This window comes from Anguilla rostrata, chromosome 4 (assembly GCF_018555375.3).
Source record: "Anguilla rostrata isolate EN2019 chromosome 4, ASM1855537v3, whole genome shotgun sequence".
Taxonomy (NCBI): Eukaryota; Metazoa; Chordata; class Actinopteri; order Anguilliformes; family Anguillidae; genus Anguilla; species Anguilla rostrata.
Window position 1 is genome coordinate 15,774,100 of NC_057936.1, and position 23,946 is coordinate 15,798,045.

General features: G+C 45.4%; 1 protein-coding gene across 2 annotated transcripts in view; it reads right to left on the reverse strand.

Annotated features, from left to right (window-relative positions):
- The window catches only part of pip4k2aa (phosphatidylinositol-5-phosphate 4-kinase, type II, alpha a), a 54,676-nt gene that overhangs the window by 11,160 nt on the left and 19,570 nt on the right, over window positions 1-23,946 (reverse strand). Inside the window, exons 2-7 of one of the 2 annotated variants that reach the window (XM_064330954.1) lie at window positions 14,216-14,313; window positions 12,837-12,933; window positions 6,095-6,247; window positions 5,224-5,370; window positions 4,997-5,035; window positions 6-107 (exon numbers count right to left, since the gene is read on the reverse strand). In XM_064330954.1, the coding sequence (XP_064187024.1) occupies window positions 6-107; window positions 4,997-5,035; window positions 5,224-5,370; window positions 6,095-6,247; window positions 12,837-12,933; window positions 14,216-14,313 (636 nt within the window). The remainder of the gene's footprint in view (window positions 1-5; window positions 108-4,996; window positions 5,036-5,223; window positions 5,371-6,094; window positions 6,248-12,836; window positions 12,934-14,215; window positions 14,314-23,946) is intronic. The other variant, XM_064330955.1, reaches the window with a different exon arrangement.

Sequence of the window (23,946 nt, forward strand, 5' to 3'; positions counted from 1 at the left end):
CTTACGTTTTTGATGGCGCAGTAAAAACGCGTGGCGATCCTGATCGTTTGCAGCTTTTGGTGCATGCGCGATTTGGGGGGCGCGGCCTCCTCGGGTGGGCGGGGCTGCTACAACAGGGAAGGAGAGGCAGGGTTTTCAGGCTCATTCATTCACAACGGCATCATCTTTTATCAACCAGGCCAGTGCTTTCTGGAAGTTTCACGGACGTTTCGCATACAGAGCACCATAGATGTTCACTTGTGTTTTTTTCCCAAGCGTTTTTGCTCTTGATCTTCTGTAAATCACTATATTTTGCATTAAAAGGACACCATGTGCTGTTGACTGAGGATTAAAAAAACTAATTGGTTTCTAATGCAAGTGCCAGGATTGGTATGCATCTATTTAGAACTTGTAATGAATTTTATTTTTAGAAAAAGTAAATAAAACTTAAACCTTTGTTGCTTGTACTCAACGCTCACCAAACTAATGGCCTATACATGACTGTTTTATAAAAGCTTGGCTTCTTTTCCTCATAGAACCACACATGGTGCGTTTTCAGTCGAGTGCTCCAAGACAAATCGCCAGAACAGACATAAAACACATTTCCAGTCGGCTTACTGCTGGATTCAATTTTACGGAAAGACACTGCATGAAAAATTGAAGCGTTGATCAGGTGATAAACATTTAGTGCAAGAGTACGCGTAGAAACGCCAGAATATGTGTAATACAACTGTCCTTGGGAGCGATCTAAGTGATCCGAAGCTATTCATTGCTGAATCGACTTTTATGCGTTTGTCCGCAGTTTTTCTTTTAATTTATTTATTTTTGTATGCACAGCAAAACCGGTCTTAATGACGGTCATCAATCATGGGCACAAAATTCTTTATGTTTTTGTACAGTGCCTATGGATTTAGCTTCTGCTTAAGTAATAACAAATTCCAGAGAACACCGGCCCTTCCTACTACCCATAATAGAGATTTATGAGAAAGGAGCAAATCTAAACTCAGACAGTATTCATACACTTGAACTCTTGTAGAATTTACATATGGTGAGTTACAAACTGTGAAAGTCAATGGACAGACGGCCTAGTCCTGGAGGGTAAAGGTCGTGGGCCAGGCAGCAGCCTGTGACATCATGCGCACACGCGTGCACGCTCGGGCGTGACCACGAGACAGGGTGAGGCTGACGCGGCTGCAGCGTCGCTGTCTGTGGAAGCGACCTCGACGGACAACCAGCTGGCAAAATTTGTGATGAGAAAACATGAACAAAAAGGAGGCAAAACAAATAATAATTCAAAAACAGCCTGAGTAATTGAGATAACATCAATTACTTTTCGAAGAGGCTTTGACCGCTGCATATATATCTTACGACCAATATATACAGCTTGTACAAAAGCAATGCGGTACGTTCTGTGTATATATGACTGCATATAAGATATATATTTCAAAATGCATGGATGTAAAACTTCATGCAAACGTGTTGCACAGAAAACCGGTCAAAATTAAAATGTGCAGGCATGTCTGTGTATGTATGCAAACCCAATGTGTACACTGCACCTCTGTTCACCCAAAAACATCATTGTCTTTTGGTTGAAAAGAACAAGTTGTCCTAATTGGGTAATTATCAGTCCTAATACGACTGTACTGGAGGACTCTGGGAAATAAAACCTGAAGTGAACAAAGGTGAGTGTGCCCACCTCATGCTCATACATACAATCACGAATGGAAGCAGAACATACGGCGATTGACTGCATAACCCCTTCCTTCTCTGGGGGAAGGAGTGAACTGTAAAAGACCAAGGCGGGGAGGTACACAGTCTTTTATCGTCTGCCTGAAACGTGATCTACGACCACGTCCCACTGAATCCACACTTCACGACAACCGGTGGAGATCTGGGCCTTTTATGAAGAGCTACTGTACAAAAACGAGGACTACCCTCAACATTTGCAAGAAACAAAGCAACTGTCCATGTGCCTCTGTGCACTTCTGAATTTCAGGGAAAGCTTACACCCTCAAATCACAGTTTCCCCCCCTGTGTTTAGCCAATGCAACAAGGGGCTTCTAACAAATGCCAGTGCCAAAATTAAATAAGCTTGGATGACGAAATTTGACGGTTGAAAATAATTGTATGTTTTGCTCGCTTAAATCAATTAAAGTCGAGCTAATGCATGTAGAGAGAGGTCTTTATATAATTATCCTGTGCAGTACTTGATAATTAAGTAATTATTATCTAAATCTACACCCAGAATAGAGCTGCTGGAAGTGACTGAGCCATTGGTAATGAAAGGAGGTAAAACTGTGTAACCACAGCAAGGGTCTTTGTCTGTCAGCCACACAAAGACACGTTTCATTGTTTGGCTAATCCTCCTCATCGATCTGCAAGCCTTTTTCTGCTGCTGTGGTAATTTATGGACTTTCAGTGGCAGGTGGAGTGTTTCTTCACTTATAATCTCTTTCTCGCCCACGTGGCCCCATGGGGAAGCCCTGGCTCCTACCAGTTCACCTGGAAGGGCTCCGTTTCTGCACCTCATCCCCTTGTTAAAGGAGTCCTGCAGGGATCTGTACTGGGCCCTCTGCTGATTTCCATGTGCGCTAAATCTCTTGGCTCAGTCATTACTTAACATGGCTTCTCTGACCACTGCTATGCTGATGACACACCACTCTTCTTCTCTTTCCCCCACTCTGCCACATGGGTTAATGAGAGAATATGTTCCCACCTGTCTGACATTTCAACATGGATTGCTAGACATCACCTGAAGCTCAACCTCAACAAGACGGAGCTACTCGTCATCCCTCACAGGTCCTTGCTACTATGACAGCTCACCGTCACTACTAATGGTACTTAGTACTACAGTGCCTAGCCCCCCAGTGGTGGAGCAAACTCCCCATTACTGCCCATTTTCCTCTTTGGTCTGAAGATCTCTTCAGACTGTACCCTGACAAACTTTAACACTACACTCCTCTGCAGGGAGATTCTCAATCAAGCATCACTTTCATGTAACACTTGTACCTTGGTATTTCAGCACTTTCATGTTGCACTTCTATCTTCATCTTGATGTTGTAGGTCTTAATCATCTCTTTTAATCATGCCTCATTTTGAGCTTATGACTTAGCCGCAACTTCACTCACTTAGCCAATGCTTTACTGTGTGAACCAGACTATGTTTATCACTATGGATAACTGATATTTTATGACAATATGTCCCTTTGGATAAAAGCTTTACAATAAAGTGTAATGTAATGCCACTGCTGCATGTCAAAACTGCCTTTGTGCTCGAGATGACTTCGATTTAGCGTGCCTTTTAGCAACGAGGCCAGCGATCGGAGGAGATCAGATAACTTGTTTACCACAGCTCAGTGTGAAACCAGGCAAACCCAAGACTCCTTCAACACTGCGTGTGGTGAGGTCATGCGGTCGTGCAGCTACAGTGTCAGAACACATTGAGAACTAACCATTTAGCCCATCTTAGCTTGATATTTGCCGGCAATGTACGGTGGATTTCAACTTACGCCAAGTTTGGTCCAGAAGAACTCCAATATAATTTCAAGCAAGTTACTGTTGAACTGTCTGAGAAACTAAGCTACCTAGTTACAGGGAATTGTCTATCAGGTATGGAGCCGGCTAAGGCTAATTCACAGCGAGTACATGCTAAAACGGTCTCCAGAACCATAAATAAGATGACTGAAAAACTGTCTTGAAGGAGAAAAGCCATAGATGCACTTGGGCATCATAGTTGGAGGGGTCTTTAGGACAGGGGCTCACTGGGCTGAGGTCAGCCTTTTTCGGTACAGTTTATCATTTGAGCCTCGAGAAAAACGGCTTCACACACAAACCACTGGACCGTGTAGGGGAAAATCTGCACCTGCTCACCCATGTCATCTCATTAAATGCCATTTCCATCTACGTCCCGCGGTTTCCCCTCCCTGATCCGCTACAGTAATCATTTCAGTTATTGTTGCGGGAGCCTCAAATCAAATGACCTGCTGGCTGTCATCTACGCAGCTAAAAGGATTATGTTACTGCAGGCCACGGTGGAAAATGAAAAAAAAAATAAAATAGAATAAAATCAGGCTTTTCAGGTCAGGTGACCTGGGAACTTTGGTCCACATTAATGTAATGACCACAGAGCTCTACATACGGTCAGAAAAATACCCTGCATGACACTGTGATATAGCAGTGTTCTCTCTCCATCTCTGGCTTGGTTTATAAAGGCCATAGTTTACTTGCTTTGAAGAATACTTGGAAGTGTGCAAAAACCAGTAAGACAGCATCACTTGACTGGGATACGGCAAAGACGCATTGACGGATAGAGCGCCTCTTGAGTAAGATGACCCAGCCTTACTCAGGTACGTTACTCACTGACTAGTCTCGCGTTGTTTTCCCTGGTCATTTTTTCTCCATTGTTCCAGAAGACGATGGACAGGTACACATTTCATCAAATGAATAGTACACTCTTAAATAGTTGCTTTCTGTCCTCTCGCTTCTTCGCTAGTGGACACAGTACTGCATGCAACACCGCACTCCCACGAACACACCCCCACAGCACACACACCCACACGAACACGAACACAAACACGAACACAAACACGAGGCATCCAGGAAGCCCTCTGGCTGCAGAGGACGGCATTTCAAGCTTCCACATAACAGCCACAAGTTGGGATCGAACAAAAGAGAACCGATGTGTGACAGAAACAAAAGACTGAACATGAAAACTAAAAGAGGAATGGAGCATGGATTCTTTTTTGCTTCTGACATTGTCATTTTGCCATTATGGAAGTGACAAAGGCCAGAGCTGGTAGCCCTTTTCCGTTGGTTTGTGGACTGGCCATACCCAGTCATTTTGAACACAGAAGAATTTCCTCAGGACTGAACACAGAATTTCTTCCTCCACATGGCTTGACAGATGACCACTAAAAACCTTAGGGTAATAAGACTGTACATCTGAACTTCCTGTCCAGATCACAGCTTTTCAATGGAAACTTCTAAAATACAAAAAGAGATATGTCCGGTCGGTTTACCTTCTCCTTGTCGCTCGCCTCTCTGGCAACTGTGGAGCCCTGAAATCCAAAAACAGACGTGCAATTTAAAACGACGTCTTTCGTCAGCAAGGGAAACACACAGGAGAGGTCTGGTTTTGGTGCTTAACTTTGGCCAAGGATGTTGTTCTCACTATTCACATTTTGTGATTCTTCAAATGGAGAAAGGTGCTGCATAATTAATGTGATCGGCGGGTTCTCTCAATCACCTTGAGGTCATACTTCTTGTAGACTGAGAGCCGGTGGCTGAAGACGTTGCGAGTGACAATCATGTAGGTCTCGTCTCCGTCCACCGTGAGGCGGTACATGCCCAGGAACTGGGGAAGCAGCGTGTTGCCATGACACTCCACGATGAACTGCGAGGGAAAATGCAAGGTGGGGTATACGCTTGTATGTGAGTATCTGTGCGAAGGTGTGTGTGTGTGCGTGTGCGATAAAGCCTCAGCCTTAACACCGAGTACCTTGTGACACAAATGAAATGAGTAGCTACATCCCAGTTAAAAAATAACCGAGCAATGGTACAGTATGCTTTCCAAGTGCCAGACTCATAACTGCAAAACATGTTCTCAAGCAGGGAAATTATTAAGACTGTACCACCAAGTTTTCTGCTCACAGATATGGCTTTTTTATGTTCTTACGAAATTGTCAAATAGGTGCAAAATCCAACTGGATAGTGGCAATATCCAAAAGGATAGAATCCACATATTATTTCCTATAATACGAGCAGACTGTGATTGTGAAGAATCAGGAAGCTGCACCTTATGCCAGCTGTCATTTAAAGGCATGTGATGGATACAAGGATAGGAGTTCATACAAATAATATACTTTCATCCTTTATGAATTCAGTATCAGTTATTGTACAATTGTGGTACCAAACACTTCAAGAACCACCAAAATAAACCAAGTCAGGCTTTGAGCAACGGTGCTTCACAACCCATAAACCTGCAGTATTCTTCAAAGGGACAAATTCACAGTAAAGTCACAAAATGGGAATACGCCAGATGCCTGAAGGTACATGCAGTAAGCAAAGCCATATCTGAGCATTGAGAACGGTGGCTGACTGGGGAGCAGGTACCGTACCTGGTGGTACTTCTTGAGGATGTTGTGCATCTCGGCCACGTCCTCGCTGGTGATGGTCTTGATGACGTACCTCTTGTCGTAGGAGGTGTGGAAGCGCGCCCCGCTGCGGCCTTGGGCGTCGCTGGTGACGGGGGCGCTTCGGGTCAGGGAATTCTGCAGGAAAAGGCGGGAGGCTGAGTGAGATGGGACACTTTCCAAAACGGTGCTGTCACTGACATGAGAAATGCATAATGTGAGCCACTGGGGGGGATGGGGGACGATGACTCCTCAGGTCTGTGAGTTTTGGGTGCTCAGAGACCCATTAGCCTAATTCAACTACCACAGGCCTGGACAACCCTGGTCCCAGTGAGCCACAAGGGTCTGCTGTTTTTGGTTTTCACCATACATACAACAATCACTTTAGACCCAAGAAACCAGGTGAGGTGAGATGACTGTGTAACTGACTGCTCTAATTGATCAATTGGCCAAATGGCAAGTAACAACGAAAGCCAGCAGAGCCTGTGACTCTCCAGGACTTGGCTTGGTCACCTCTGAACTACCATGGCAACCAGGCATCGCAGTTCTCAAAGACAGCTGTGCTACAAACCTTCTGTACTGCAGGTGGAAAAATGAACTCAAGTTCATTCAAGCACATTTAAATTCACTATTAAAACACATAACACATTTCCTTTCAACAGTTCACATTGGCCAGTTCACATTTAAAGCTCCACATACTAGCTTTTGGTTAATGGGAATGGCAGGTTTCCCTGTTATATGTGCTTTAGTATAATGAGAATAAAAGCAGTGCAATATACACACGATCCTATACAAAAACCGTGCAACTAGACAAACTTTAGAATGACAGACCGCTATGTATGATGCTTGTGTGTATCCTGGTTTTCTATTTCTAGATCAAATTCTTGTACAAATCCTTAAATGAGGTCAAAACCAGAAAATTCAATTTCCCCAGATCAGATCAGATTTTTTCAGACCAAAAAAATCATGTACAAATCATTTCCCCCATTTGCGTCTGAGGCTTGGGAATTGCTGTGAGTTTGTACCAGAAGAGCTGAGCGATGCAGCTGAGAACAGTTCTACAGGGGGAGGGGAGCACGCCTCCCCGTCTGACTCAGGGATTCAGTCTCTCCTACAGTCCGCTGGCTGCCCCTCTTCTCCTGCGTCTCCCTGGTCCCGCTCACCCCCCGCAGTCCGGCACATTCCGCGCTGTGCGCGCAGCTTCACCTTCCCCGCAGTCTGGGACGCCAAGCGTAGCCAGGCACGAAGGATTCTGGGAAATGGGCCAAGGTTCCAAGTTTTGCGCTGATGGGGCTTTTGAATGATTTCTCCTGGTTCAGGAGGATCCCACAAGCGCGTTTATGGAGACATACAAATCTGCGCTTAGGGTAGAGCTGCAAAATTAAACGCTATAATACTGTGTGCGTAATCTACTGCTGATGCAGCACAGGAGGAGCAGGTCGTATGTCTTCTTTATGTTGTGCTGCAGTGCATGTTGTGTGTCTGCAGCTGCTGTTGGACTCCACACCAGCCACTGAGGGTGATGACGAAGACCGGTACGACTGAAATATCGTCTTTGCCCTGAAGCTGATTAATTTCCCTTGGGAGCATTAAACCGTGCGCTGGATAATGATCCGTTCATGGGTCCTGATCCCGAACCTTCGGCTAGTGACCCACAGGGCTTGGTGTCCATTCTGGACTCCTTTCTCTTCACTACGGTGCCACTGTAGCAGCAGTGGAGAGCCGGGCTTGTAAACTGAAGGTTGCAGTTCAATTCCCAGGTAGAACACTGCCAATGTACCCTTGAGCAAGGCAATTAAATTGCTTCAATATATATAAATGGATATGTTGTAAAAAAATGCAGAAGTTGTCCAAGTCGCTACAGCTACCAGTCTCCTTGGCATTCCCTGCTGAATATACATGAAGACACTCGAAGGAGTAATGAAGCAGAGGAATAATGAATGGGATGTTCTCAGCAAGCCTCTTCCATGGAAATGAGAGGCTGAAAATAACGTCACATTGCTCTCATCACTTCTGCGGCGAGGAGGGGGGGAGGGTTAAAAACCACTGCAGCTATCATGGTGCCTAATTTGCAAATCAAAACATTGGAGAAACCCTGACTATTAGGCAGAAAGCCTGGAGCCTGCTATCATAAAGATGAGAAAAGGCTCTTGTGGCTCAGGAGAAATGAGCTCAGGAGAATGTCTGGGAAAAGTTCCTGCTGAATTTGGCAATGCGGGTCTGAGAACCGCTGAAGGAGCCTCTGAGTAATTTAAACAACTCCAGTTCAAACTCAAGTAAGCATTCATCTGAATTTTTATCATTTGGTTGTGCGTGTGAGGGGAGCAGCGAGAGGCTGCCTCTCCCTGGACTCCCCCGCAGTGATCCTTCGCTGATGAGCAGACTATCCGCAGAGACGGAGCTGAATAAACAATGAAGCCCCGACCCCCCGCCTCCTCCCTCCCCTGGCCCAGGAGGTGGAGTGCGGGTCGTTGGGAGGGGGGCGAGGGGCTCTATGCCATTAACCCGGCCCGGATGCTCTCTTGCAGTGAGGGCAAACGCGGGGCCTCGTGTCCCTAATGCTGCCATTGCTGACAGCCTCTCGCGGGAAAGGCAACGTTGGCAAAACCAACCTCCGATTAATTATTCAGCATCTTCTGCTGTTCTGAGGGACTCAGAGGCCAAGGCGATGCTGCCTTTGTCTGAAACGAGCGTGCCGTTCCAGCGTGCCCTGACACACACAGCAGGATGTGTGTGTGTGTTTGTGTGTGTGCGCGCACCCATAGATTAAGAGAATTCACAAAAACATACTTTAAACAACAACAGTAATGAGTTGTATTTTCATTGGTGTGCATGGCCAAAGAGGTACATTTTCATCGCTTCTGGCCATAGCATGTATCGAATCCACATGAAGCTTGAAGTTATCAAGCCCATTATCAAAACATACCTCTTTACTCTAGTCTTTTCTTAGAAACTACCTCCCTGTTGCATATTTGTGTAAGTGAGCAGGAATGGGATTGTGCGCCAATATAATTCTGGCACTGTTATTCTTTTAACTTTTGAACTGCTTTCTCTCGTTTAATATAAATTTTCCACTGAAATTTTTTTTTTTTTTAAAGAAGAATACAAGAAATTTTACACACTGTACATCAAACGTGCGCTGGGTTGTGACTTAACACCAGAGAAATGGTCTGAGCAGGCAGGAGGCGAGGACGCAAATCGCTGACTATAGACGGATACCAAAATTGCAATAAGCTGCACAAAAAGTGCAGTGCTCTGCTTGACCTTGCCTGACACACCCCAGCAGTGGCTCGCCTCCCACTTCGGCACACACCACGAGTCATGAAACTGCCAAACGGCAGTCAAGTGTGTCCAGATCCAGGACAGAAATAGCACTTCACCAGTGCGATGGCTCGCAACACGCCATGCGCCGGCCAGAAAGTAGAGCCCTTCCAATCTCCCCTTAGAATAAATCTGATAACTGAAAAGTTTGCAGCAGTGCACGGTATCCAAAATCATGTCGGATTAATGTCAGTCAGGCATTTGTAAGTAAACTCTGTGAATGCGAATTGACATACATCTTATTTAAAATTATTATTTAAAAATGCTTACAGACAAAATTTGTACAGCCTCAAAGCAGAAATTGTAAATAATGGAGAAATGTTAGGAGGCTGTTGGCAGGCGCACGGGAGGTCGGCTCCGTTTGGCCCTTTGGGAATCCTGGCTCTAGAGGTCCCCAAACCATTCAGACTCCCACTGGAACATCTTCAGGAACCGCAGAGCTGGGCTTGGCCAAAGCAACATTTCCTTTCTGATTAAAGGGCAGCGCAGCTGAACCAAAGGGAATCAAACACACTCCCTCACCCCTTCACATTTTATCCAGGCCATCGGTGTGACATTTGAGTTTCTGTCCCTCGGCTGGTGGGCCTGAAGACCAGAATGGGGTGCATTCCGACTCATTTAAAGCTATTTTCACACCGGAGTGAGGTATCGCCCTTCCCATTTGTCCCATTAGAGGCACGACAAGAACGAACAGAAAATCTATAGCAATATTCGTCATTAATATTCTAGTTGTGTGGGCTTACAATGTTCTTTTTTTCCTGCAATCACGTGGGTTAACAGCTGTACTCAGTGAGTGAGAATTTCCAACTGAGAATTTCCATCTCCTGAGAGTAGCTCTTTGTTTCGTCTTCATGTTATGTCTCAATTCACAGCCTATGTGTAACTGTCAGTGGATGTGCTGCATGACTTGTTGAACAAGAGGCAATTCGCTGCAGTCTTCATTAGCGTAACCTAATTTAGCGTCTTTGTCAGGTGCGAACCTCAAATAAACACCACTGGACAGCAGTCTGTCCTTGCTGCCTGCCTGCAAGGCTGCAGTTGCTGCGTCAGCTCAGGCCGCCCTCTGACAACGCTTCCCAGGCCAGTTCACCAGCCTGAGCCACTACGCAGCCCTCTGGACCCCTGAGCCGAGGCTTTTGGGAATGCGTTCCGGTGAAATCCGGCGCAGGAAAGCTCCCTGACCGCTACGCTCTCCGCCCAACGCGGGGCCGGTCGGAAGCTTTCGCGCTTGTTTTCCGATTTCCGAGTCTTAGCTGCGCGGCTAATCCGTTGCACGCTTCGGGCCGTGCGCATCGCTCAGCTGCGATTTGCCTCATTACTGCTGCATCGGTCTTAATCCACTGGACATGAATGAGAAGTGAACCTTAGCGCAGAGTCACGGGCTTTCGCTAGCTATCTCACCAGAGCGGGAGTTTTCAATTTGCCCACGTTATCTTAACTCGCGGTCATTAGGCTGTGTAAATTTCTCACAGATGTGTCCCTCGTCTCCTATTGCAGCTGGCAAATGGCAGCGTCCATTTTGTGGAGAAACTGAATTTTCTGACCTCGATCTTCCCAAAAAAATAAAAAATAAAACGTGTGGGGGAGGATTTCTCTTCTCCTTGTTCTCTGCCGCTGCTGGGGTCGAATGCTCGCGAACGTTGATTTATATTCGCCAGTCGCTGCCGAAGCAAGCATTTACACGTTCCGGGCCACACTAAGGAATCGAGCAAGAATGAGAGGAATCCGAAGCGAGTGCCCAGAGCAACACGAGGCCGACTGATGTTTAATAATCCTCGTAGCTTTCCCGTGGTTCAGGTGCCCAGGTCAAACAATGGCCCGGTAAATTCTCTGCGCACAGGGTGGGGGGCTCGGGGCTCTCTCTGCCAGTCTGCCTACCTCGGTGCTCACGGCGACAACTACAAGCCTCAAAGCCCCACTGTTGATTAATCCCTGGAAAACAGCTGGTGCAACAAGGGGGCGGCACCTAGGGCCGGAGTGCTTATTGAGCTCTGAGCGGGAAAAAAAAAAAAGGATCTGGGGCAATGGATTTAAAGGTGCAGCCTTCGCTGAGGCGGAGAGACCACAGATGCAGGCCCCACAGCCCACAGGCTCCCGGCGTGTTCTCTGAGGGCTTCTCTTCTATCGGTTTACATTAGCAGCGCTAAGCCTTCTCCCAGTCGTGCTGACCGACAGACCTCCCGACTTTGCAGCTATCTGCAAACACCGAAGAAGAGCTGCCCGCTCTTCCATTCCAAATCCAGTCCTTCAGCACGGACCAGACAGAGGCTTAAAAACATGGTGCGACTGAAGGGAATTTAAACAAAATCACTCCATTTAGGTGACAAAATTGCTGTCATTACATGCCATAATGGCGCCCATAATGATGACAGACTGAACGTTGACTTGGAAAATTTTTTCTCATTAATCATTAGTCCTGCGCCTTGCCTTTCAAGAGTGTAATTATGGCCTGCTTTACCCTGCTTAGCGCGAGCGTCAGGCGGAGTGCATGTGTCGAACGTGGAGCTCATTAAACCGCTCGCTCTTCATCGCTTCAAAATGTCGCTGCTTAAATGGTCGCAGAAAGGGTCGATGTGGGTCAGACAAGAGAAGCGCTAACGTAGCGCTTTCTTCACAGTCACCTCCTTTTCAAAAGAAACAGACGCACAGAGGCTTGAAAGTTTGAGTCCAGCAACGGATGTTAGACGTAGAAGGCAGTGCTGCAGTCAGCGGTTCTTGCCCGCATGGGTAACCACAGAACGAAGCCACAGTGGTAAAGACGCATTATCTTTCTGCCATTTTGTTCCACTCGAGCATTCTACTTTCCATAAAATCTTTTCACTCGGTCTTCAGCCTATTCTAACGTTCGAGACCACGACACAGCAGCAATGTGCTCCCGCTTCCATCACGTCTACCTCAAGCCATCATTCTTCCTTTCGACAAGGACTTGGCTCTGAGACACACTGAGAAGATAAGCATAACTAATGGCTTGATGGCGCAACCTCTCCATCACAATAACGGAAAGCCACTGAAAATATTAAGAGCAGGCATCACTCAAACCACCATCCTGCCCACCTAACCCAACAAAACTTGGCTGTAATATAGGGTTCCATTAGAGCTTAGCGGCAAATCAAAACCCCCGTACAACTACGCCTTTTTTTTTATTTTTACTATTTGTAGATAGGCCCTTCTTTTGGACATAAAAGTTCAATCACTCTTCAATTAATGTTATTATAACTTTCATGATTGAGTAGATTCGTTTGGGTCCCAGAAGATAGATAAGCAGAGAAACAATTCCTGAAGTCAATCAGATGCTGCTTACAGACAGGTTGTCTGCAATGACTGACAGTGAATTGCTAACAGGCAACGTACATCGTCCTTGAAAGTAGAGGTTTTTGACAAAGAAAGCATGGTGAAGTTCACATACCTGGAAGTCCTGATCATCAATGGCGAACCTCTCTCTTAAATTACGGAAGACAAGAGGACAATATTCCTTGAACTTAAAATGGCTTGGCATGTTTTCCCTATAAAACAAGAACAAATTATATTGAAATATAAATAAGCCAAAATGCAATGTTTATAATTAACACATGCAATATATTACAGAATCACACTGATGCATCCTTAGCTGTTTAAAATTCAAGCTTTCTTCTGACATTACATTTACAGAGGTCAGGAACATTTGTCAAAATTTGTCTTGAGTTTCAATGAAAAATGAATTCAAATCAGCATTTTTTTCATTCACAAACACAGTTTGGTGAATTCAGCAATCACTAAATGAACTTGCTAATGAAGTGAGTTTGTCAAGAAAAACTGCATTCACAAGTGGATCAGCTATGGACAAATGTTGACTGAATCATAGGCAATGTCTGTGAATATTCAGGGTTTTGGGGAACGAGACCTAAACCTCGATTCTTGTAACAAACACACCAATAATCATAAAAGCACGCTGAGCTTAAGAGATAAGCTTACGTTCGTTCGATGTATAAAGATGACTCAGATACAAGAACTTAATTATAACGTTAGTGGCATTATCAGTAGCAACATTAACTTAGATTACATTAGCAACAGTTTTAATAGTGGACAGCAATGTTAAAAACTAAACCAGATATTTCAAGATTTCATTCAGGAGACTATGGAAGGCATCCAGCTTTTTCAGTCAAGTCACACATTCATCTCATTAAAGATGTAAAACCTGCTACCTGTACAGTGCACAGAGTGTGAATGTACTGTTAAAATGCACTCTGTTATTCAGGCATGCTAATTTATGACTGCCTTGCCACCTCAAAACAGGGCCTTGCATACCTTCAACAGATCTCAGCTTTCTGTTTCCAAAACATTCATATGTGGGGTAAGAGGCATACCGGTGACATCATCATTTGCATACAGATATGGTCAAATGAGTTGGTTGTTCAACTGTAACCAACTGAATTAGAAGGCCACAATTGGTGCAGTATACAATTAATACATTACATAAAACCAAATCTACAGCTAACAAGTTTATCTGTGGTACGTGAAGGACTACTCTAACAAAATTAACCTTCACAACTGTGCAGACAAGTTCCACGCAAGACTGAAATAGTCACCGAGGCAAAGTTTACTGCCCAAAGGCAAAACGCCAGCAACCGTCCAGGATTACAAATCACAACCGGAGTAATTCGCCCAGAGCGCAGGCCAACCCCGCTGCCTACCACTCAGCAGAAACGGCGGTTTGCGAGATCTAAAACGATCCAATCAAATATCTGCACAATTTCACGGGCTGCTGAGTAAACATGCCACGTTTAAGTGCATTTCCGAGGCACTCACTTATTGAAGAGGTGGTTGTCGACCTTGATCTTCGAGTAGGCCTTGAAGTCGTCAGGCATCAGCATGATTGGGATCTGAACGTGGCTGAGCTCATTAATCTGCGGGGAGAAAGACCAGGACTGCCGTTACCGGGGGATGCACACAATAGCACACAGCACGGTTAGCGCTAATCCCAAACGTTCCTGTTTTTTTTACACATATGCGAGTTTCAAGGGCACGGAAAAGGTTACGTGCTCCTCTCGGGGTTTTTTAACCCCACATACAAATCAAAATGTCGCTGCAATAACCTGTATTTCTTCCCACACTGGTGCGTCTTACATAAAAAAGAAAAAGAAAAAACAATGTCGTAAAACATAACAGCCCCAACAAAAAAAACTGACTTGGCTCCAAAGAGGATGGCATAAGTGCAGTACAAAGTGGTTACTGAAAATGCCCAATCAATTATGAAAACGACATCACCCTGATGCCAGATGTTTCCTGGTTAGTCCAGGGTACCCCTGCAAGACTGCACTCCGTTTACACAGTATATGTAGCCTAATTCATGTGAAGCAGGCTAGACAGGTCTCTCTATTTTATCATTTAATTTTCATGCTTTGTTTATGACATTGATCAGATGAAAGCATACACTCCATTACTTCAACTGAGTAAAAGCTCTAGTTTCAATTCCAGCCTGTTATTAACAACATGTCTTAGCCTCAATTCTGAATTGATTGTGAAGAAGGTGCCCTATATTGACATAGTACGAAATTATTGCTTGGTGAGATTATAAGATTATAACAGATGCTTTTTAATCTGTGTGGCACATTGTTAAACCTTCATTCAGTTAAGGCCAGTTTACAATATGTACAAACATTGTTTGGCAGACACATTAAATCTACCAACATAATGCCAAAATGAATAGCCTACAAAAGACTCTTAAAATCACATACTGCAGAAATAGTTTATGTTACGTATGCTAAGAATAGGACATAATGCATATAATTCATACAGTATCTTTGTGTGATTTAGACAATAAAAGGCAGTAAAGATGACAGGCCACCAGATCAGATTGCATCAAAAGCTGTGTACTTTAATTTACTGCAGCTAGCCTATATAAAGAAGTAGGCTACCTTTACACTACAGGTGTAGGTCCTTTGTCACTTTATATAGGCCTACCAATAAAGCACTTTTAACAACTCAATGATTTATTACTTCAAAACCAGATCTACAAGTTCACTGTCAGCCATTCAGCATTTTCTAACTAAAATCTGAGTTCACATTAAATATGACTCATACATCCAAAAACTATGTTACATAATTTTTCAGAATTCATTCAATTATAATGTTCACCTGCATCAGGGAGGCGTTTTCTACCAAAGTTTTTGTAACCCTGTAATGAAGCAGAACCCAAGGCATGCTTAAAGACTTAGCTGTACCATAACTGGACAGGGTCTGGTGTAAGCAAAAGCAGATCTCTTACTACTATGACACACTGGAAACATTGGTGACTGTATAAGGGATGCATTCTGGGATGTCAGACAGTGAGGTGCCTTAGGGTACCAGCACCTACACATCTGACACAATGACTTTCCCTGATTTCCCAGCACACTCTTACATAATACCTATAGTTCACTTTGTTTCTTTTTTCCTTCACAATGCCCTTAGAATATACTAATTGACCAAAATGAAGCTGAACACTGCAGTTCACTCTGGTCTGTCCGGATATACAAACACATGCATTGTTGGAACTCTCATTTATACAAGGAATTTTAGCCTGTTCTGCAGATACCTTTCAGGGTATACTTACCCGTGAAGATAAGTTGCGAAGAAGTTGATGTACTACAACTGCCCTATCTTTGGTCAATGCCCTGTTCTGTTTCCCACAAGCCAAGGGAGAGTTTTCAAAGTAACATACAACCTACTGTAAAACGGCTATGTCAGGGTAAACATTGTCTGCAGTCGGAGGGTTCGGTTCAAACCCCGCCTGGGCAGTCAAGTGTCCTGAGCAAGACACCTAACCCCTAACCTCTAACTGCTCTGGTGAATGAGGTATCAATTTAAAGCGTTTTGAAAACGCTAAACAATGCAGTCCATACATTTCATAATCAGTCCATCGACCAGCCGGCTACAGACCGAGCTCAGACGCAAATCTCTCTCATGTACAGAAGAACTAGTAAGTGTGTAAGCTAGATTTCACAACACAACTACATGGAGTAGGCTGTACTTCAATGAAGAGAGTATGTTAATACTTAGATGGTAGTCATCGAAGTATTAAAATTTGATGACTACCAAGCTGGTTTGCTAGCACAACTATTCTTGGCTAAAGCTGCAGGAAACTGAGTTTGCAGTTAGCAGGTAGAAGTTATTGACTACAACCATTAGCCAAGAGAAATCATTTAATGAGCAAAGTTTTGTTACGGTCAAACTTCGTCTTTAAGCCAAAATTTAACACGCTATCAGGTGAAATGAATGACAATGATGTTCAGTACCGTGAAAATCTACGTTAAGTGAGAATATTGCTTTTTTTCTGAAGTTCTTACTTGATATTCATACTAATAATGTTCCCAGTCAGTAGGGCCCAAACATCCAAAGCAAACACAGTGCAGGTCTAGTCATCAGGTTTTGGTATGCTAATAAACTAGAGCAATAATAATAAGATTGATGTTAAAGTGTTCCTAATACAATGTAAACAGAATACCCAGCCAAGCATTTTCATTAAAAAAGCATGCTGAAAGGAAATAGAGGAGAGGTAATTTTTTTTGCTATATGCATCTGAATATGCCTAAGAAATGAACAGCCGGAAGACCTGAACAACTCTAGCTGTTAGAGACACGATTTGCTTCCACTATATGTCGTAGCAGATATAATGCAGGTTTTGCAGCATCCTTATGTGAATTTGCCACTTTACCAAACATTTTCCCACCAGTACCCACCAGACTGCATATGTACATATCTATAACTCACACTGTTGGACAGCAGTTTTGTTGTTGGTAATTGAATAACATGTGGCAAAGTGAGGTCTACTATCAGCGTGAAAGCTAATCCACTTCCAGTTACTCTAAAACACAAAGGCCTCCTGCCACGAAACAGTGGACACTTTACCTCACAACGCATCCTTGCCCTTTAATGGCAAACAGCCACTTGCTACAGGACAGAACATCTCCCATATCAAAACCACACTAATAAACAGCGCGACAAAACATGACAGCCCTTAGCATCAACATCCTCGGAAACAGAAATACATGCATCTCGTCCCGGGGAACAGGACAGCCACTGAACTCTGGAATGAAACAGTACTCGTGATGGATGATGAAAATAACCACTCCGTCCGACACTGGACTGAGCTCCGCAGAGGCTCAGACTTTCCAAACGGGCAGCAGAAAGAAAAAACGAAAAAAAGAAGAAGAGAAAAAGGATCGCACGGTGCAGCCGTAATCATGCACTCAGTGTTTATGTAGCGGAAAAAAGAGTCGGATGATAAATGCGGCGGTTGAAATCTCACGTGGAACGCGTCAGATGGGTTCCAGCTGCCATTTCGGGCACGGTCCACGCCTCGCGCACACAGAGGTGTGTCAAGCCCGCTGTTGCTTTCTGAGAGGCCTACAAACCTCACAGAACAATGAAAGAATCCCTGACCATTAGATTTCCAGTTACTTCTACTAAAACTATTGATTGTAGACCTATGCAAAACCTTTCAAAGCGGGAAAGAAAAATGAGGGATTCCACTCCCGCCATGTGACCTTTCTTGAAGGGCATCAATACCGGCGCTAGTTCTACACTGCATCAGTGCAGTAGATGTGTCGTGTATGGATGACCCTCCTGTAGGATACGGCCTTCAGATCCGTGTGGGGATGGAGGCTGTTGAGTCAGCAGAGCACCGGGTAACAGATGTGTGTGAATGCTATAAATCTCTGCATGTGTACGCAACGCAAGCACACGTACACCCACTCTCTCTCGCACATGCGCGCACACACACACACACCACTCACACCCACACACACACATCACACACCACACACTCCTACACCACCTCTACACAACACACACAAACACATACACCCACTCTCTCTCTCTCACACACACACACACACACACTCTCACATTTGAGGAAGAGCAGGAGTGGGAGCTGTATTAAGGCTTTAAAGCACAAAGCCCAATTTTCTGTGCCGTCTATGTGTGAAATGCACTCAGACTGGCCGTGACTGAGACTGAAGGTCAGAGCGGGTCTGGCTGTGCCTCGCTCCGCAGCGCTCCATTAGGGAGCCAGCAGCGTCGCAGGTAATGGAAAACACACGGCTCGGGTTAGCGGGGCACTTTTAGAAAGGGGGGGGGGAGGCTGTTTTAGGGGGGGTGCGGAATCGACCGGTCACGGCGTGACCTCTAAGCGTGGCATAGCGCCTGACATTGAGCATGACTTCGTTTTGGGGAGGAACGCTCCCTTTGTGACGCAAAACCGCTTCCGCAAGACTCGATGCGTCTAATCTCTCCTTATTCTCCATCTGCCGTAAAGAAGAGGCGTCCATGCACTGCTGCTGTTTAAATGGCACGCACCGTGGGATTTCACCCTAATCCTCGGTGCCCCCGAATCTTCCGTCGAGTTTTCCCGCCATCTCGATGACGCTTTCCCCTCGGTCACGCCTCTCGTGTCCCGCGGACGCCTGCGGCAACGTGTTTGCGACGGATTCTATTTCTGTGCCCCTTCCCGTGGATTCCCATCTGTTTCTGCGTCATTTGGGGCTCTGCGAAAGCCAGCCTTCAGGTGAACAGACCCCTCTGTCCAGTGCATGCCGGAGAATTAACGCGGGCGTTCCCCCTCCTTCTCTCCAAGAACGGAACGAGCTGCTCGGGTGAGGAATCGTTATCGTCTCGACATTTAAACGTACAGCCTCCCGTCGCCGACGATATTGCCTCGGCAAATCTTCACGGCGGCTGTCGTCGGGAACGACGAGGGAAAGGCATTAAAGTGCAAACAAATGGCGGGCGTCGCATTTCTGCGGTGGCTATCGAATATGCTTTCAGCATTCTCTACCTCGACGAAGAACGTTATCTTGTCATAAACACAGATAACATGACGCAACTACTTATTCACCTTAGTTTACATTCCATTACCCTTTTCAAAATGCTTGTAGTGGTCCTGTGTGATTTGCTATTATCGCATAAGCCTAAAGCTCAGGTGTGAAGAATGTTCATTTGTTTTCATCAGGACCTAATTAGTTTCAGCAGTACACAGTACTTCAATAACAAAAACCCACAGAACATTTCAGATTAGTATCCAAGGAAATTAAAACCAAATCAAGACAAACGAGCAGACAAAATAACACAAATCATAATGCCTGAGATAACACATCAAAACAGCAAAAATTAATTTGAAAGAAATAGTGGGGAAAAACAGATTAGTTATAGCGGGAATGTAAGCAGCGACTTCATCACAGGTTTCTTATTTAATACCATCATGTTAAAATAACTAATCCTATTTTTTTTTTTCCTAAGACCCATATAAACCCTCTGAACTAAGCTGTTCTCTGACTCACTGCTGCAGCAAAAACTATTTCAATCAAGACGGACTACATGTCTTGGAGTTTCTCTCATTTACGCTAAAACCTTAATACCCATAGTGAGCTACAGCAACCTTATCCGGTACACACCAATAACAATTGGTTACAGAACCGTTATAGCAGTAGAGTTTAATCTAGGCTTTGGTACCTGTGGTTATTGGAAGACATTTGTAACTGAGCTTTCAGGGTCTATAGCAAAGCCATTCAGGAAAACCAACATGTACTGGCTGTACTTAAGCACTGGCAGCCTGGGGTTTCCCACCCCAGCCTGAGAGGCTTGACCTCTGATTCTCATCAGGCAGTGCAGCGGGCAGCCCCCGGCTTAAGGACCTCCACGGCAAGCCTCTGAAATTGGTTTCTTTCAGGCACCCGTCCATACATTAAGCGCCTCTCTTCCCTCCTCCCGCTATACGTGGCGAGCTCCGGGAGAGCGAGCGCTCCGAGGGCCGGGATAATCCTCGAAGAAAGAGCTGGAGTGGCCTTTGTCAGACCTCCTCGAACCCTTAATTAACCTCCGCGACAGGAGTTATCATTAGTCGCAGACGTGGCATTCATGTGCCCCTCGCGCTAAGAGAGCGCTCCCATTCAACCGCTCCAATTTCTGCCAGACACAATCTGCCAGTTGCTGGACAGGTTCATTTCCCCTCCCACGGGCGCAGCGGCGCAGCCGTAAGTACGCCGCATTAGAATCAACTCGGCTCTTGTCATCCTAAAGGCCACTACTATTTTCTTCCCCCCACACAAAAAAAAAAAAAGAGACCCAAAGCAAAATAGCCTACATTGTCCAATCTGCCCCTACTCGCCTGCTTTCTTTCAGCCAGTGAGCCTGACGTAAATTAGCTCCAGGTACTTTCCCCGGGGGAGAATGCTTTTCCCAAAGTGCTCATTAGGTAGGAGGTGGAGGTAATTCACTAGAGGACAGATGAACTATTATAGGACGCTTATAATGGCCGGCGAGCGCCTGAACAGCTGGGGAACAAATTAAATACTACACACTGACAAACAGTGAGAAGAACATGGATTCCCTTTATTTCATGTTTCCTCGCATACTGAAAAAGTGAGCAACAACGCATAAATAAAGGCAACATTACGGTAAGAAAGGTAACATATTTTCTGCTCAGATGAACTCTCCAATGTGCGGTCTGGCCGATCCCCAAAGCACTTCACCCATCACCCCCTTTTTCCCCCGCAAAGGTCTTTGCAGTCACATCTCAGGCAGCAGCTTGTGGTGCTCTGCATGGCCACAGTGTTGATAGTGTCAACCAGAGTAAAAGTAGGACCAGCTGACACACTGCAGGACACTGATTGGTTGAGGATAAAAGACTGTTCTGAGGAAACACGCAAGTTTATTGGTGTACCCTACTCTGAATTTTTGGCTGCACTGCAACAGCGGGCTAGCCCTATAAACGCAAATTTCTGTGACTGAGTGAGTGATGAAGTTACACCATTGGTTGGCCGAGTTATGAAGTTACACCATTGGTCGGCCGGATGAAGTGTGGCTCCAGCCATATACTAGGTTTTGACCTGGTCTTGTTTTTCAGTTTCCAAGTCCATCGCATTACAGAGGCTTTTTGTGGAAAGTCATGTATTGTGTAATATTATATTGATAAATTTTAATGACTTCTGCTTCTCCACAGAGCTAGACTGTTCTAAGCTTTTCTAGGTGTCAAGGGGTTTTCCAATTCTACACTCAAACTTAAAAAATATAAAGAATAGCCCATCTGATATCAGAGAGCCCGCAGTGTCATTACATACCAAAGCCACATAAACACTCATAAATCGTTCATAAAGAATTATTAAACCCACTGCCATTTTTTCAAATAAAAACAAATCCTGCGCGAATGCTTCTAAGCGGTCACTGGAGTTCAATTTTGTTGTTGACTGTGCCAAAGAGTGAATATAATCATAAACTCTAATTTACTAATTATTAAACTTGAAACCCGCCAGTTGCATCAGTATTCCAAGCCTGCTGCTCTCTGCAGTCCTCGGGCTGGTGCAGATGAAGAATAACTCGAAATGCACGTATTGCTGTGAAAACTGAATCGATTTAATCTTCACTTGAAGGAAGAGGTCACAAAATATGGATTTCTTAAGCCCTTGAAAGCACATGTACTGAAAGGACGCAAAACAAGCGAGAGTGACAAAAATATTAGTCGACACAGAGGTACCGACGGGCAAAGAGCATTTAATCTGACCGTGTAAATACACCGGCCCACGTTAAACTGCGAAATACCTATCCCACAAAGCTTGTTTAACTAAATGGAAAAAAATGTATATACTGTGCATTATTTATTTCTATTTTCCATTATTGATCTAAAATGAGCACTAAACCTGTCCATCAAATCGGTTCTCATCCATCGCTGTACAATTTAATCCGGCAGAAATACCCATCGTGCCTGTGTGCAAACAGACTGATTTGGTCACAGCAGCGTTAGCACGTTTAGCATGCGATGTCGAGGACGATGATAAATTCAGACTCGTGGCAGAGCTGGGTCAGGGACAGCATCCTCCCTGTACTACACAAAGGTGCCGAAAACTTACAGCGCGATCGATAAAAACGAACTCCTGTGCTAACATAGGGTGTAGCCCCCAGGCTCTGTTGGATTTCACTTGAAAAATAATAGTATTTATTTGTAAAATACCAGTATGTTCATTTGTAAAATAATAGTGTGTTCATCTGCAGTATAATAGTGTGTTCCTTGTAATAAAATATTGTGTTCACTTGTAATACAATAGTGTGTTCACTTGTAATACAACGGTGTGTTCATTTGTAATGTAGCCTAATGCCAGCATAAGCATCATAATTTGCAATATTTCACAATAATAAAACAGAATTGGGTTATATATATCAGCAATATATTAGCATTGGACTATATTCATTTGTTAAAAATGTAATAATGCAGATGTACTGAACTCACTTGCAAAACATGAATACAGTACTAAATGTAGATTACCCTTGCAACTGTAATGCAGACCACATATGAAAGTGACACTGCTCCGTGTGTGTGGGCAGTAAAGTGCATTTCTGCTGGTGCAGCCGTGCATTTGAGCTTCCGTTCTCAGAGCTGTGGCGGGGCAGTGGTGCAGCAGGGCTCTGTGTGTGAGGGGTGTGAGGGGTGCGTACAGACGAGGCGAGTCGCGGCTTGGCGGCCCAGCGAAACGCGGCGCTAAATCACAGGAGTTTAACGGCCCGTGGAGGCGGCGCTTTCATCTGCAGGGAGCACCGCGGCGGACGCGTCCGCACACGCACACGCACGCACGGGTGCGCCTAGGGAGTCCAGCCCCGGCCGGACCAGCCCCAGGGAGGCGCAGGCACACAGATGCGTACCGACACGTACTCGGGAACGAACAGAGCATGTGCATGCCAGCGTGCAGACCGAGCCACAGAGAAAATAGCCACTGAATGGTGCAACCCCCCGTGGACGCACGCACACAGACACGCATGCACACACACACAAACCACACACACATGCACACACACAACCCCTCATCCCCTCACGTGTGCACACACACACCGAGGGTGACTCATGAGTTTTGGAATCCCCCGCTTCCCTTTCTGCAGTCTGGCCGCAGGCATCGATGATGTCACAGTGGAGACGCCGGGCCCAGCAGGGCCGCAGCACAAGCTGGGCGGCTGCAGCTGCTGCAGCACGGAGGGCAGTGTGCTCTGACCGCGCCGGAACCCACACCCTTCATCAACGTTGCTAAAGTCTAAAGCCCTTAAAACTACCTATGGGGACAGCGTATCATGACCAAGCTAGCTACCAACCCCCCCCACCCACAACTGTATTGGGTATTTGTTCAGTTCCCTCCCCTGAGTAGTCTGCTCATTGGCTTAACCCTCCTGATCTACTGTCCAAATGGGTAACAAAGAGATGTGCGCCCACGTGCGTTCCCTGACGGATGCCTGGAGCGTGGCATTCATCTGCAGTGAGCGCGGCCTTTTGGGAACGCCGCTGGGGCTGCTCTCCCCTCTCCCCCCTCTCCCCCGCCTGAGCTCTGTGCACAAGCCCATTATTCTCAGTGAAATGTTAGCGAGGGGAACAGTCCGCTGAAGTGAGGGAAGGGCAGCAGCGTGGCTTGTGGGTGCTAAAACCTCGCTCCGGTGCTCTCGCGTACTCAATCCTGCTCCGCTCTCAAACGCCCTCGGGAATCACACGGGCCGTACATGAGAGCCTACTGTGTGAGATACTCGAA